At 31.9% G+C, this 16,516-nt stretch overlaps 1 protein-coding gene across 3 annotated transcripts in view; it reads left to right on the top strand.

Moving 5' to 3' along the window:
- Nucleotides 1-13,621, top strand: part of MFN1 (mitofusin 1) — a 29,639-nt gene extending 16,018 nt beyond the window's left edge. For all 3 annotated transcript variants that reach the window (XM_006910856.3, XM_015588544.2, XM_015588545.2), the window contains exons 10-18: nucleotides 2,395-2,516; nucleotides 4,163-4,289; nucleotides 4,462-4,566; nucleotides 4,857-4,959; nucleotides 5,076-5,305; nucleotides 6,252-6,404; nucleotides 7,243-7,439; nucleotides 9,238-9,372; nucleotides 11,453-13,621. In XM_006910856.3, coding sequence (XP_006910918.1) covers nucleotides 2,395-2,516; nucleotides 4,163-4,289; nucleotides 4,462-4,566; nucleotides 4,857-4,959; nucleotides 5,076-5,305; nucleotides 6,252-6,404; nucleotides 7,243-7,439; nucleotides 9,238-9,372; nucleotides 11,453-11,534 — 1,254 coding nt within the window. In that variant the 3' untranslated portion in view covers nucleotides 11,535-13,621. The remainder of the gene's footprint in view (nucleotides 1-2,394; nucleotides 2,517-4,162; nucleotides 4,290-4,461; nucleotides 4,567-4,856; nucleotides 4,960-5,075; nucleotides 5,306-6,251; nucleotides 6,405-7,242; nucleotides 7,440-9,237; nucleotides 9,373-11,452) is intronic.
- Nucleotides 13,622-16,516: the final 2,895 nt, after the last annotated feature.

The following is a 16,516-nucleotide window of genomic DNA, read 5'->3' on the forward strand; positions in this document are numbered from 1 at the left end:
GATTAATTACCAGCTGGTTTCTTTAGATGTTATTATAAAATCAGAAAACTATCTTAATTGAGATATAGTTATTGTTACAACGTATCTTTAATAAGTTGTAAAACAGTCTACAACATACCTTGACAAAATGGCATTGAAATTGGTTTGGTGTAGTATTTTAAACTTTTCCTCGGAAAATTAGAGTACCTGATAAAATAAGTCTTGGAACAGCTGCACACTATGTATATTCCCCATGGAGATTTATAAGCATATTATGTCGATTGAGGACTCTGAGAAATACTTCAATAAAGAAGCTTTAAATTAGCATTTCCCAAACATTTCAGAATAAAGTATTTCTTTTTCAGGTTGACTCGATGTTTTTCTGATCAGTGAGAACATCAGTGTGGATACTTTTTAATTAGAACAAGATTGCCTATTCTTTATACTTACTCATCTTGTATATTTTTGAATGAAGGAGTAATTTTTATATTGCCTAATAACTTTTGGAGATCTTCTTTTTTTCCTGTCTAGTCTAGCTCTAATACTGTGCTGTTATCTACAAATTTGGGGTCTTCATTGCTGAGATCTAGATCTACTTCATCGAGGAACAGAATTTCTTTTAACCTTTTTTTTTTTTAAATATTTTTATGCTTTTGTTATAATTGTTTATGGAGGTTAATTTAGCAGTTTATGAAACGGATATTTAAAGTAAAACTTACGTTTTGTTTTAATTGTTTAAAAAATAAGCAGTTTACACTTATTACACAATGTTTAATATTGTGTAGGTGTTAGTGGGTTTTGCTTTGGCATGTACAGAACAGGAATGCTGTAACTTCCTACCACAAATCTCCTCAGGATTTGTGATGTGCAGTGATGTATAAATGAGCTTAACCACAAGCAAAAGTGAGGCTATGCAATGGAAACAAGTAATGGTCTCTGAGATAAGGCTTTATAAACTGTTAACTAAATGAATTAACCTCATGAGCTCTATAGCTAAATAACAATTTGTTTTGTGTTCTATACCTTGAACAAAATACTGAAAAGAGAAGTTAAAATGGCAAAAAAGATTTTAAAAGTCTTTTCTATCTTAATGAAGTGAACAAATAATCATTTTAGAGACACGAAGCCTAGGCCTAGGTTATAAATAGTGCATTGGATGAATGTGTTACATACTGAATTCGAGATAGTAAGTATAGGACTAGAGTTTGAAGTGAATACCCTCTAAAACCTGAAAGCTATTTATTTTAATGAAGGATAGTAATTACTATAGGAAGTAATGACCACAATTTTGTACTAGTTATATGTATAAAGAGATTCAAGAAGTTGAATCCAAAGAAATATTGGAGTTGGGGTATATCTCTACATTTTAAAAGTTTGTCATAGAACATAAGCATGGCCTCTTACAAAACATCTATTATAGTTTTTGATGTTGTAACCCAGATCAACATTCTTTGATTATTCAAAGACTAGATAGTATTCCTCTGTAAATACTTGTAGTTTTCAATGTTATGTCAATTTCTATGAGGTAAAAATGAAAGGCTGATTTTAATTTAATAATTTTGCAAACATTCAATGATGACTCACCATAAATATTTTAAATAAAAAAGAATATGCACATATATTGAAATTGAAGCCAAAATTTTGCAGAATAAATATCTATCACTATATGTGATGCACTCTGTTATATTCTCTTCTATTTAAAAAGACTTTGGTCATGAAACAAACTGATTTGTACAGCTATTAACATGATGAGCAGCATTTAGCTTGAAAATGAAACAAACGAGATAAGGTATCATTGGGACTTGTATACACACACTATAGACCAATGACAATAACAGGATTATTTTTGAAATAGCTGTAGGTATTTTTCCAAAAACAATTAAAAATATTACTTAGGTTGTTACTTGTTAAAGAGTAGTTTTCAAATTGTTCAGGTTTTAATCTGTAAAAGTCCTTTTTAATAACCTATGTGAATGATATTCAACTAATTTTAATATGGTAGAATTTAATTCATAACTCAATTAAAAACTATATAGATTATTGTAAGTATGAGAAAATCAAGATAGATTAGAAGTAGATTAAAGACAATACAAATAAAATTAGTAATTCTAAAGGAAAAACTTTTTCTAACATTGTAAGTAGTACCCTGTTTATTTTTTAATATAGTTAAAAACCATTGCACATTACTGTGTAAAATTACACAAAGATATGAACTTGCTGTTTTAAAGCCCTTTTACTTTTGAATCTTTGTAATTTTTTTAACCTTTGCAATTTTAAGTTGTGTTTATCATGCATTTATTTTCTATCTTTATTTCTGTTTTGGTTAAAGTTATAAACAGCAAGTTTTTGTGTTTAAATTCCTAAAAATATTGGGATGGAATTACAGTAATGTGTTATGGCTTGGGCCCCTCGCAGGAGTGTATCTCGCAGTCAGCAGTGAAAACAAAGTTTGAACAGCACACTATCAGAGCTAAACAGATACTAGATACTGTGAAAAACATAATGGATTCAGTAAACGTGGCAGCAGCAGAGAAAAGGTATGAATTCATTTTATTGCAAAATAAAAATGTAACTGTCCATATGAATTCCTTAAACTAAGCTTTTAAGTTTTATAAATACTTTTCCTACTAAAATCAACCTTGTGGGTTTAACTGATGCCTACTTGCATGTTTTTAAGTGAATATTTTAAACTAAATATTTATTCCACAACCTTGAACACATCATTTACAATCCCTGGATCTTGGTATTATTGTTTATGAGTTGTGGTTTTAAAATGTTTAATGGCTTTAAAATATTTTTAAAGCAGTGGAAGAACCATTTCTTCAAGTTGAATTTTTTAAAGTCCAAAACAGATGACGCTCTTTTTTACATTGAACTTAGGAGCTATATTTTATGTATTCATACCTTAAAATCATTTTTTATGCCAGTTGTGGTTTTTATCAGCTGGTAAATAAACAAGGTGAGTATACCTGCCAGCCAGAAAGTCAATTTGGTAAGCACTACCCTATATGTCATACTATACTGTGCCATTTTATTCATTTATTACTTTATAAAGATAGGAATGAGTCCATGGAAGTGTCAACACTATTGAAGAAAAGAGTAATTCTTACAACCTTAGTACACTTGAAACAAAGATCAGGATGTTATTAGATGTGTCAAACATAATCTTAAGACTCAATTGAACCTTTATTGGGCTTAAGCAAAACAAAAGAAAGATTTAAAACATTAAAGATTAAGTTCAAGATGACATATAATTGAGAATTTTGAATGTGTATTTGATATTGCTGGGAACAAAACTTAGCTCATATCTAAGTCTATTGCCTAATTTCAACACTTTTGCAAGAATGTATTATCTGCAAAATTAGAGAATTTCCAGACTATAAAACAAAACAGCAAGAACCCAGTCTGATCTCAGCCTTGTGCATTATTTCTGTATAATGAGATTGTGTTGTCATTTATGTCCCTTTCAGCTCAATTGCTTTATTACACTAGCCAAAGTAAGTATTTGGTCTGCTGGATTGACCTTATTATTGATTTTTTAAAATATAGGACATTGGACTAATCATGGTACAAAGATGCGATTTGGGGACAGTTTGTATCATCAGAATGTCTTGGGAACACTTAATTAGAGATGATCTTAAAAGGATCGCAGGCCTTTTTTTCCCCTATATCATCCACAGGTCGACAAATTTTCTGTAATGTCCAGATAGAAAATATTGTAGCCTTGTGGGCCGTACTTTCTCTGGCAACTACTCAATTCTGCGTTTTAGAGCAAAAGCAGCTATCTAGACAATAGATAAATGAATGAGCACAGCTATATTCTAATAAAACTTTTGAAAAAAACACTAGCAAATGGCTGGATTTGGCTTGCAGGATGCCATTTGCTGGCCCTTGTTTATTAAGTAGAGTTAATATTGATTTCTATTAATATCTATGAAGTGTTTGGAGACTTAGAATCCTTATTAATCCTTTGTAGGACTCAAGTGTCACATGGGCAGAGAAACAAAGTAGTTCATATCCAGTCATCTCTAAGTGAAATATTTGAATCCTTTTTGATGTTGAAATGAGATTTTTTTTCTTGTATCATGCTAACAGATGGTTTAACACATAATTGACTGCCCTTGCTTAATTGTTTTGGAATTTTAAGGTACCTGAATGTTAATTACTTTTCATACTATAATAGGGTTTATTCAATGGAAGAGAGGGAAGACCAAATTGATAGACTGGACTTTATCCGAAACCAAATGAACCTTTTAACACTGGATGTTAAGAAAAAAATCAGAGAGGTTACAGAGGAGGTGGCAAATAAGGTAGGTAAAAGTAACTTAATGATTAGAAGACAGAATGGAAATACTTTTAATAATGCTAAAAACATTACCCTTATTGCCTTAAAGGAATATTTTAAGTTTTTTCAATTTGATTTTTTGAGTGGTTGATAATCTTATTTAATTTTTTTACTCTTGATTATTTTTGTATTTTCAGGTTTCCTGTGCAATGACAGATGAAATTTGTCGACTCTCTGTTTTGGTTGATGAATTTTGTTCTGAGTTTCATCCTACTCCAAGTGTATTGAAAGTATATAAAAATGTAAGTTAAATTGTAGTTAGAATTTATTCACATAATTTCCTCACCGTATTCTTCACTCTTATGTAGGGTTTGGCCATTTAAGTGTCTTTATTGCAATCAGTACGTGATAGAACTGTTAACATCTCTTGTGTACTTTTGTAATAAATGTAAATTATCTTGTATATAAGGTGCACAGCAAAGTTATCCTTTTAGAATAAGGTCATTTTAGTACTTAACTACATTTTTAAAGTTTTTATAAAATCTGCTTAATATTTTAGAGAAAAAATGTGGACATTTATTGTTTTTAACAGGAGTTAAATAAGCACATAGAAGATGGTATGGGAAGGAATTTGGCTGATAGATGCACCAATGAAGTCAACACTTCAATGCTTCAATCCCAGCAAGAAATTATTGGTAATATTTATGGCTACAAGTGCATGTGATTTATTTTCCTTTAGATATTTTATACAGTGTAAAACAGTATTTACTATCGTTTCTTAAAATAAATGTCGTAATTTTGTTCTTTCTAGAAAATTTGAAGCCATTACTTCCAGCTGGTATACAGAATAAACTACATACACTGGTTCCTTGCAAGAAATTTGATCTCAGCTATGACCTGAATTGCCACAAGTTATGTTCAGATTTTCAAGAGGATATTGTATTTCGTTTTTCCTTGGGCTGGTCTTCCCTTGTCCATCGTTTCTTGGGGCCTACGAATGCTCAGAGGGTGCTTCTAGGCTTATCAGAACCTATCTTTCAGGTATTGGTTTTTTTGTTTTATTTTTTTTGTCTTAAGGCTTTTTATTTTTTTTGTCTTAAGGGTTTTAAGATGTTTATTGCTGTACTACTACACAGATATGTGTCTTTGATTCTACCAGTTGAAATTCTCTTTTTTTATTTTGTTTATGTGGTTGTCTTGAGTATATACCTAGGGGTGAAATTGCTGAACCATATGGCAATTCCATGTTTAACTTTCTGAAGAACTACCAAACTTTTCCATTGCGGCTGCACTAGCAATGTGTTAAGGTTCTGTTTCTCAGCATTCTCATCCAGACTTGTTATTGTCTGTCTGTTTTATTCTAGTGGACGCGAAGTGTTACCTCATTGTAGTTTTGATTGTATTTCCTAAATGACTACTGATTCTGAACATCTTTTCATGGCTTTTAGCTGTTCTGTCTATTCATACCATTTGTTCAATTTTTATTTGGGTTATTTGGCTTCTTATTGACTTGTAGGAGTTCTTTATATATTCTAGATATGAGTCCTTTATTGGATATGTGGCTTCCAAATGTGTTTTTCTAATCTGTAGCTTGTCTTTTAATTTTCTTATGTATTTTTAAGTGTAAAAGTTTAATTTTGAAGTCCAATTTTTTTTTAAAGGATCGTGTTTCTGGTGTGAGAAATTTTTTTAAATATAGTTTTAATTTCTTTTGAGAATTGTGGGCCTACTGTTACTGGTAGACTCATTGTATATTATGAAAATTCATTATTCTTTACGATATCAGTCATAGAAAATAGTTTCATAGAAAATGTTTCATTGCATTTCTATTTTCTTCATATATTTATGGTATACTAATTAATTGGAGTCATTCTTTTCATTGATTTACTACTATAATTTTAAAAGAAATGCAATAGAATTTTGTAAACATAACTATTTCATTTGTGGTTGTTTAACTGTAATGATCATTTTTTCCCAACCTTATTAGCTCCCCAGATCTTTAGCTTCTACTCCCACTGCTCCCACCAATCCAGCAATGCCAGATAATGCATCACAGGAAGAACTCATGGTTACCTTAATAACAGGATTAGCCTCTCTTACATCTAGAACATCTGTGGGCATCATCGTTGTTGGAGGAGTGGTAAGAAGCAGTACTTTTTAGTATAATGAAATTTGAAATTTTTGCAAAGCTGTCTGCTAGATCACAAAGAGAAAGGTATATTTCTATTTGCAAGATCTACAAAATGACAAAGTTGTAGGTTAAAATTAATGAATGAAGAAGAGTTCATAAGCCTACTCTTAAATTTTTAAGAATATTTGTTTACATACTTTTAAATTTAAATATAATTTACCTATATGACATTGTATTTTAGGTATACAACATAATGATTAGATACATATATGTATATACTGTGAAATGATTACCACAATCTAAATTTTTTAAAAATCCATCTTTAGAAAAGAAACACCACCAATTAGCTAGTCCTTAAAACAATGCTTTCTGACTATTTTCCCATCACAGCACACAAATAATATTTGTACATTGGAGTAACAAGAATGATCCAAGTTCCTTATGTAGCTTTCTTTGACTACCAAAAGGATCTGCCTTAAAATATTAATGATTACTTCTAGTAGTAGTTCTTATCTGTTAAATAAAATTTCCCATCATTAACAGCATAGATTTACATATTTTGGTTTTTAAAACCTCTGACCTAAAAGAAATTAACCTCCCTCTTTTGAGATACATTGAATCAACTTACCAAATGTCTGGCACATTATCAGAGTTCTTGTCTGATATTTATATGCCATTCATTTTCAGCTTGTTTGGTTTCTAATAACTTCAGATTTTCATAGAGAAGGAATATACATTTTTAAAAAATGGATCTGACTCAAAGATTTGTAGGGAACTGATGCCTCTTAATATAATCTCCCTAGTGGTGTTTTTCTTTCTCAAAATAAGTTGCAAATTTATGTTACAGATTTGGAAAACGGTAGGCTGGAAACTCATATCTGTTTCATTAAGTATGTATGGAGCTTTGTATCTTTATGAAAGGCTGACCTGGACTACCCGTGCCAAAGAGAGAGCCTTTAAACAGCAGTTTGTGAACTATGCAACTGAAAAACTGCAGATGATTGTGAGTTTCACGAGTGCAAACTGCAGCCATCAAGTACAACAGTGAGTTGAACACTTTATCTTTGGTTTAAAAGAAAAAGTTCATTGAAGTATGATATTACATGCAGAAAATGCACAAATAAGAGTATAGCTCAAAGTATTATCACAATGTGAACACATTTTGTTATCATAAACACCTGGGTCTACCAAGTGTCTTCTTTTATATATCTTAAGTATTTGTTTCATTGATTTAGTAAAAATATATAGAACTTCAGTAGAGTCAGTGCATAATATTCTGTATTTAGATGCTACTGAGAAGCGAGTTAAAAAGTTCACTGAGCTAAAGATGATTGTAGTTTAATTGAAGAAATAATGTGCATAATTATAATAAAAGGCGAAAAGATAGATAATATGAGAGCCTCTCACTATGTGAGACTCTAGAATCTGATATGTTAAAGGCTAGTGGATCAATAAAGGTTTCCTGGAGGAGGGGTGGAATGGGCACAATAAGATCTAGGCAGAGAAAACAGCCCAAACCAAAGGCAAGAGGGTAGAGGAAAAGGAATGTGTTCAGAAACATGAGAGAATTTTGGTGAAAGGCGTGTATATAAGGGGGATACATTCGAGTGTAAACATTAAGACGGGGTTGAATAATTAGGACTCCTGGGAGTGATAGCATTATTATTTAGCTTTAACAAATAATTTTACGGTGGTATGGTGTGTATAGAATGGTTTAGATTAAGGAGACAAGAATTTGCAGAGAGATTATACTGTTTTCAGACAAAAGATGAAAGCATGTTCTAACAGCTACTGAGAATAGAAACAATGAGAGCGTGTATTTGAGACCACTGAATTAGTTCATTCATTCATTCACCAAATATTTATTGAACTCCTGTTTTATATAATAGTTTTAATTTTATACTAAGGAAGAGCTTTCTTCTAAGGAAGATACTTAGACCTCTAACACAAATCAGCTGATGGTCTCATACATAAAAACAAAATTAATGAAGCTTTCTATTCATCTCATCATCAAACGTTTATTAATTGCCTACCATGTAATAACAACTTTGCTAGAGGTTATGGTAAATAAAAAGTTAAAGATGACTTAATTCTCTTCCTTAGAGGGCTCCACACTCTAATGGAGGCAACCTTAACTAATTACTCAGGTAAAATAATATTAGCTAAATACTACGTTAATAAAATATGCTTTGTCAAATGTTGGTAATTGATGGGATGTGGAGAAAATGGTGAGGAAAAAGACCAGGGCAAAGATGAAGATGAACAGAATAGTTGCAGAAAAAAATGAGTCAGTCAATCATATTCCAGAGATATACACCTACTGGGCATGCTCCTAGTTGCAGAATATGAACATAATGTTTGCCAAAGCAAACCTATTAACTAGGACACAAAATAAATATAACCCTTTGGTTTAGAAACATGGTTAAATGTTGCTATGATTTAAAGATTTTTGCCTGTCATGGGAGTTCATGAAATTTTCTTTCCCTTTCTCAGTAATTATTTTTATGGGAAGGAGACAGGAGTAAAGCTTATTGTGCTTCTGAAGAAATATATCCATCTTTTGCCTTTTTATAGCTTATTCATATTCACAACCATGTAGCAGAGGTAATATAGCCTGTTGAGCATTGGTTTTGAGGACAGATGAAATTAAACCGACGGTCATATTACGCTTACAAGTGCTATTCCAACTTCTCTTACCATTCTTAGTACTTCTTATGCTTTGATACCTTATGTTTTAAGTATTTTTTAAACTTGTGATCTCCTTTTTATATAAGCTTAAAATAAAGCCTATTCATTTTGAAAGACATTCATGACTGCTGATAAAATTGTCTTTTATTTTTAGGGAAATGGCAACCACTTTTGCTCGCCTCTGCCAACAAGTTGATATTACACAAAGACATCTAGAAGAAGAAATTGCTAGATTTTCCAAAGAGATAGATCAATTGGAAGACATACAGAAAAATTCAAAGCTTTTAAGGTATTTGAACCATTTTTTCTCAATAATATAAACATTTATTGTTCTCATTACTCAAATATAATTATGTAAAATCACTATAGCATTTGTGTTAAAACTTTTAGCTTTCTATGTTGGCTAAATTATAATTTCCCATATTTCCATAGTTTTGCAACTTCAGTGAAAGCTAATTTTAACAAGATAAATCTGAAGTAAAAGGAGTTTTTTATATCTAAACTTACAACTGTTAAGCTATATTAGTCCTTTCTGAAAGCACAAGTTCTGTAATTAAGAGTTTTTAGTCCTGTATATATCCAAGACCCATAACTTCCATTCTCATTGAGGACTATTGGGGATGCTTAAATTTGAAACAGCAAAGGTAAGCAAAATATCCTACTATAATGTGGAATTCTGGTTTAATATGATTTATCATAGATTCTTTGAGGTATAAATAAATTTAGCTTTTGAGGACAAGACCAAAAGTATCACCATATCTATACTTCTTGGCAGTTCTTAACTTTCAGCTTTATTACCTATTTGCTGGTTCATGAGTCTGAGACAATCACTAAGTATCATTTAATCCTTGCTGCTACATACCAAGATACATTGCTACATACAGTTGCCTACATAAGAGCAGTTTGCAATGTCTGAAAATTGGAGAGATTATCCTTGTGACCTGAATTTTGGGACATGTATTTAAAACAACTGTGATAGTATATCTTTCCATGGTGCCTAAATCTGATCAGCAGTTACATTCTCATTGTACCTTAGTTTTGGAATCTCTTAAAATGACTACCTGTCTGTTAGATCCTAGCCTGCTTTCATGCACACAGCCAAGTGAATTCCATTGCTCCTATTATAAGGTAGATCATCCCAAATACAGCCTTTGAAATTTGGTGAAACTATATCCAGTAGAAGTTTTTTTGTGTGTTTTTTTTTAACTTACGTAGGATTTTATTTTATTTTTTACCTTTTTTTTTCTTTTAATTTTTAACATTTTATTTTTTAGTTTTTTCCCTCTCCTCCCTCCCCGCTTCCCTCTGGTAACCACTAGTCCAATGTCCATGTCCATGAGTCTCTAAACCTACGTAGGATTTTAAATGGTTTCATCTTATTACAGTAAACATATATGATAAAACAGGTTATTTATACTTATGTAGCTTTCTGATTTTGGCTGGACTCACTTGAATAATCTGCTAATTCATCTTTTTTCTAATTTTCTAAGGAAAAGTTTAAATAAGAAATACCGTAAAATTTGCAATCTCTAGTGTTTATATTTTAGGCTCAGCCATTCCGATAAAATTTAATTTACCTAGTACTTCAGGAGAGTTGCCTGAATAAATATACAGTGGAGTTCATATGTACATTTAACTTACATGATCTCAAGCATATGCACTCAATAACAGAACAAGACCAAGAAAAAAGGAAGAAGCTCATGCAACTGTGTGTGTGTACCATAGTATGAAAAAGGGACACACAAATCTGTGTTCCTCTGTCAGTTTTAGTTTGTTGTCCTCTCTTATTATGGACATTTGCCTGCATCAAGTATGATTCAAGTTTGATTTTATTGGTATGCCATGGGCCTTTGACATCTGTCAGCTACTTGTATACATATATAAAACCTTATTCTATACTTTATGCTTGACTTAAAGGAAATTCAAGGACAGTTATGACTGTACATGACTTAGGCTATAAGTCCCACATAAGGTGATAGGGTAAAAAGCTACTTGTCCACTAGTCCAATGTCCAGTAAAAAGCTACTTGTATACATATATAAAACCTTATTCTATACTTTATGCTTGACTTAAAGGAAATTCAAGGACAGTTATGACTGTACATGACTTAGGCTATAAGTCCCACATAAGGTGATAGGACTCCAGTGCCTTCTATGCTTTTCATTCTTTTATGTTCTAGACATTAGAGTCTGTTTATTGTAAAGCTATAGTAGCATATATAGTAAGTACTCTAAAAAGAGTTGTTATAATCTGAATTTAGATAAATGTAGCATTACTTGGCTGGTGGTTTTTCAAGATTGTATGAAATGCATTTTTTCCTCATTGTTCTTTATAATAATTAGATTGTTTTGTTCATTTTTTTAAATTAGAAATAAAGCTGTTCAACTTAAAAACGAGCTGGAGAATTTTACTAAGCAGTTTCTACATTCAAGCAATGAAGAAGAATCCTAACCATAGAGTTTGCTTTGGTGATCATCATAGGAGAAAGTGGAACTTGGATGATTTGGGACAGTTACTATTTTTATGAAATGACTTTAAATATGAATTATATTCACTGTACCTAAGTAGCAAATTCTCGTATAGATTCTGGTAATGATCTATCTCAGGGTGTTTGCATTTCTGAAGAGTGTTATAATATCTCTTTGGTTTTAACTTTGAGTAAAGAAAAGGCTAAGTTGTTTGATGCGTTAAAATAATGAATTAGTTAAAAGCAATAGAACCAACTATGTGACCCCTGAGGGGTGGGTCCTTGCTCTTAATTAGGGCTTTCTTCGTTTTTAACTCTGAAAAACTCTGCTTCCTGGTATCCAGGAGTTAGAGAATGCTCCTTTCATCTTTCTGAAAACTAATTTTTGATGCCTACTTTAATGGGAATAATCACTTCTTTGTTCTATAAATTGCGTTGCTCTAGCCACCAAGAGGGAATGTGGAATGTTCTTGAGTGTATTATTTATGCAAATTACAGTCACTTTTGCCATTCTGGCAGGTATGTAAACCACTAATAAATACATGGTTTTTACTCCTTTTATTCCCATTAAAACCAATGTAAAGCACTATTAAGGTTTGTTATTCTAGTCTCTACTGAAAGTTTCTAGATCTAAATAGCTTCCTGATCTGTTTTTAAAGAAGCATTTTCAGCTTCAGCTATGACTACAGTAAGGAAAGCTTTGTATCTCAGTTTTAGGAGTAACGTTTGAAGTGATAAAAATCGCCAGAGATATAAGAGGTCTGCATTTTGGTTGGGTATAGTCATCTACAAACTGTTCTTCAGAAGGTTGGCTGAGGATACTGCTGGATTGTCCTCCCAGGGTGACTTGACTTCTTTTTGTGTGAATTTGCCAGGGCATGGTTAAAAATTATCACTGTATTTTTTAGCTTAGTGAAATGTTTATGGATTCCAGTATTGTGTGTATTGGTGTTAAAAACTAATTGAAACTTATATGGAAACATTAAAAAACAATATTCTAGGGCTTTGCTATGCAAAATGTAGTCTTGAAGACAACCAAATCAGCATCACCTAGATGCTTATTAGAAATGCACAGTCACAAAGGACACAGTGCTCTGACCAAGTATATTCTTGTTTTTTTCTGTGGGAGGGATAACATTTCAGGTTCTTTTTCATTTTAATACTCAGTACTTTTCTGTGCCTTTAAGGCTCCTGGATGCTATTCTGTCTTTTCACAGCAGGTGCAACACTATTTTTTAAGATATTTTAAGTAGAATGTAACATTATTTAGGCCATAGAAGCCTCTCAAAAATGTTTTTATATCAGATACTAGGATGCAGTGTCAAATCCAAATAAATATTAACTTATAGGTTTTATTATTGCTTTATAACCAAAAGATGGTAAAAGCCACTAACAAGTGGGATCAGGTAACAAACTGCAACATAAAAAACTGATGCCCAAGACTGCTTACTGCTAATTTGTTACAAGTTCAAGGCCTTAATCTTTATAGGAAGTACTTGAACTTTTGAAACAGCATAATGGTTTGGTATCACCTCATTAGTATACTACAGTGGTTCTTAAAGTTTGGTCCCTGAATCTACAGTATTGGTTGTAAACTTTTAAGAAATGCACATTCTTAGGTACCACCCCAGACCTACTGAATCAAACACTAGGTTTGAGGACCAGCAATCCATGTTGTAACAAGTCTTCTGGGTCATCCCGATGCATGCTAGAGTTTGGGGACTTGGAATTGTGGTTCTGGTATAGTTTGTAGTAAATTTTCCATCACTGGTTTGAATACGGCTCTACCTGATCAAGTTTGAAAATGTATAAATACTGGAAATGGAACACTAAAATAGTGAAACTCAGCCCTTATGCCTGAAGGTAAGTGTACCTACAAGCCTGTGAGTTCTACAGAAATTATGTAATTTACAGCTGATGTAGTTATTGTTCACTATGTGTTTGCAGATTTATAAACTTTGTATAACCTCAGACTTTTTACAGAATTACATTTTTATAAATATGCAAGCTTGCAAGGTGAAAATAAAACTTGTTTGCCTGATAGTCAATAAATGTAGCATTTATATTGGCATTTAGTCAGTTTTACTTTTAATTTTTACAGGAAGTGTATAAGCTACCATGAGTAGACTGGCTCTTCTTTTGGTTGCATTTACTTGTTTAGTACACCTGGCCTAATGTTGAAAGTTTACTCATTCTTCCTCCCCCAAAGTTGTGATGATGAGAGTAAAAGCTGTAATCAGTACTATAAGCAATAGAGTTGTTTATTTAAAGACTACACAGAAGGAAACTAAATGATCCTAAGTGAGCTCCAGGGAAAGAATGACTTAATTTTGATTTTTAATGAAAATCTGTGACACTTTAGTACAATGTGAGTTTACTCTTAAAGGATAGGTCAGGAGCACTCCAATCTCTTCCTTGCTCCAGCAGCTCATGGCCTTATGTTTAGATAAAGGAACTAGGGCTGAGTATAAAATACTGAGCTTGGAGTTTAGTTCTGGGACTTTAATGATACAGTCTAATTGACTTAAAACATGCTACATGGAATCTGGTTAAAGCACTTTATTGATACAATATGAATTCACAGCAATATTTCACAGAACTACTGTACAAGTAAAGGAATGAATCACTGCAAGAAATATCCAAGAATACTGTTAAGTCATGGTACAAATCCATCATTCGTTTGGTTGAAAGTTTTTTTAAGAGCTTTAATTTAGTAGGTTCACCTTTCCCGTAGTCATACTACCGACATTGAGTCTATTGGCCACAACTATGTAGAAATGTTTATCTTTCTGGTTGAAGAAAAACTTTATCAACTTTAAAAACCTATTTAGATATTGGTGCCTTTGGATAAGAATATGGAAATGCAAGTGTTCAGATGCTTCTTTGAAAAGAATAGGATAGAGCACCATTGTTTAAAAGACAAAGGCTTGAAATATCTACCAGGTAAACCATTGAAGTTCTGTTAATTAAGAAAAATACTGTATGATGTAAGATTTTGTCGGGCACATTGAACACTTGACAAAACCACTGGTTTTTTCATAGTGCTGCACTCATCATAATTGTTACAGGATCAGTAATTGGATTTAAGAAAAAAAGGAAGTTTTATTAACTGAACAAATTTGCTAAATACAAGGTGTACCATCTGTGATTAATAAATTACTTTTTAAAACACAGTGCTTAGACATTCAGCTACAAACCATTTTCATGAGTACCTAAGGTAACCAATGTTTTTAAATATAGTACTGAATTTAAGGCAACTCCTCTAACAATGGAAGAAAAACTAGTAAATATGAAATGCATTTTACGTTCTGCTTAATCTAAAATAACAGTTTTATTCATTGTGCTACCCTTTCTCAGAAGAAAGATGGTTTAGCTTGTGTGTCTCAAAAATTCTTATAGGAGGTGGGAAAAAGTTTAAAATTTTGTTTTCCACAATGGCAAAAAGGAAACTAGAAGCTGAACACAATAATTTAAAAATTTTTTAGCCTGACTCACACCCTAAAGATTCTGGTGTTAAAATGATGATGGGCTCATTTGGGAGACTTTTAACTAATCTGTTCCAGATAAGTCACAAGTATTCAACTGTTATAATTTTAAATGTGTGACATTCACTGGTAACCAAAGCATAAATTTCCATGAAGGTTTTCACTTTTAAAGTATATAAAGTCTTTATTATTAAATCTAAGACCTCAGAAGATCAGGTAATAATTGGCACAGTATTTAGGGGAGGGGGCACAATACTTGAAGAAGTCAAGATCTGTTTTTCTTTTAATAGGTTAATTTTAAAATTGCTTACCCCATATTTCAGAAGCACCTACATCCATCACGTCTAGGAGTCTACCGCTATCATCATGTAGTATTAGTTCAGCTGAGTCTAAATTATAAGAACTACCTGCTACTATCTCATGTAGTTGAAATCTTTGCCTGTATGAAGATGGAACTCAGTATGGTCTGTTTAACCATGGAATCATAGCTATAAAAATATGAGCTAGGGAGGGACCTAGCTCATGGTAGCAAGTGCTTTCTTGAGCCGGTTTTTGGGATGATTTGGTGAACCACAATGGCATGTCACCATTTGTTTTAGAAAAGAATATATGCCTTTTAAATATTCTTGCCAGATCTCTAAAAACTAGTCTTTATGAAGTAATCAGTCTTCAAATAAACCTGTTGAGGCACATATTTGTTTCTTTAAAGTTAAAAAAAAAAAAAAATTGACATCAGATAACTGCAATGTTTTTAGTGATGCAAATTCCCTAAAACTACATTTGGCCATATTTTTAAGTCTTAAAAAACTAAGATTCAAACTGTACAGTATTATTCAAGTTATATGCTTATTGATTTCATGAAGTTTTATAAACAACAATTAAATAGACAATTAGCTGAACCCATAGAAAGCAAAAGTTTAACTAGTAAATTAATGTGGTAATGAGGTTGCCATTTGGTCATATGTATAATTAGCCACAATCCTGGTGGTTTTCAGTTGTCTAATATTTAATTATGAGAACTGCTTTTAAATGATCTAAACTTTAGTAACATTAAGTCATTTTTATCAACATGTTTAATACCATAGGATTCTTATAGTCTGTATGCCTCTGACTAAAGAAGTATCTTGTTCCTAGAATAATTTTCAAACTAGAGGAGATACTCTATATAAGTATATATACTCTATATAAGTACTTTCTTGAACAGGATTTTGGAATGAATTGCTGAACTACATTGGCAAACCCTCTCCTCTCCTTTGTTTTTTGGAAATTAATTTGTTCCTTTAAAATTTTCTTGCCTTATCTCAAGAGCTGGTCTTTATGAAGTGATATAGTCCACAGACATTAACAGCAAAAAAATTCACAGAAATCTATGTGTATAACATATATATATATATATACACATTCATGCCTGCCATCTACAAGTCTTTTTTTTTTTTTTTTTGGTCTTATATCTTACTCTTCCTTTATTCTTTTTATTCTTT

This window comes from Pteropus alecto, unplaced genomic scaffold, assembly GCF_000325575.1.
Source record: "Pteropus alecto unplaced genomic scaffold, ASM32557v1 scaffold33, whole genome shotgun sequence".
Lineage (NCBI taxonomy): Eukaryota > Metazoa > Chordata > Mammalia > Chiroptera > Pteropodidae > Pteropus > Pteropus alecto.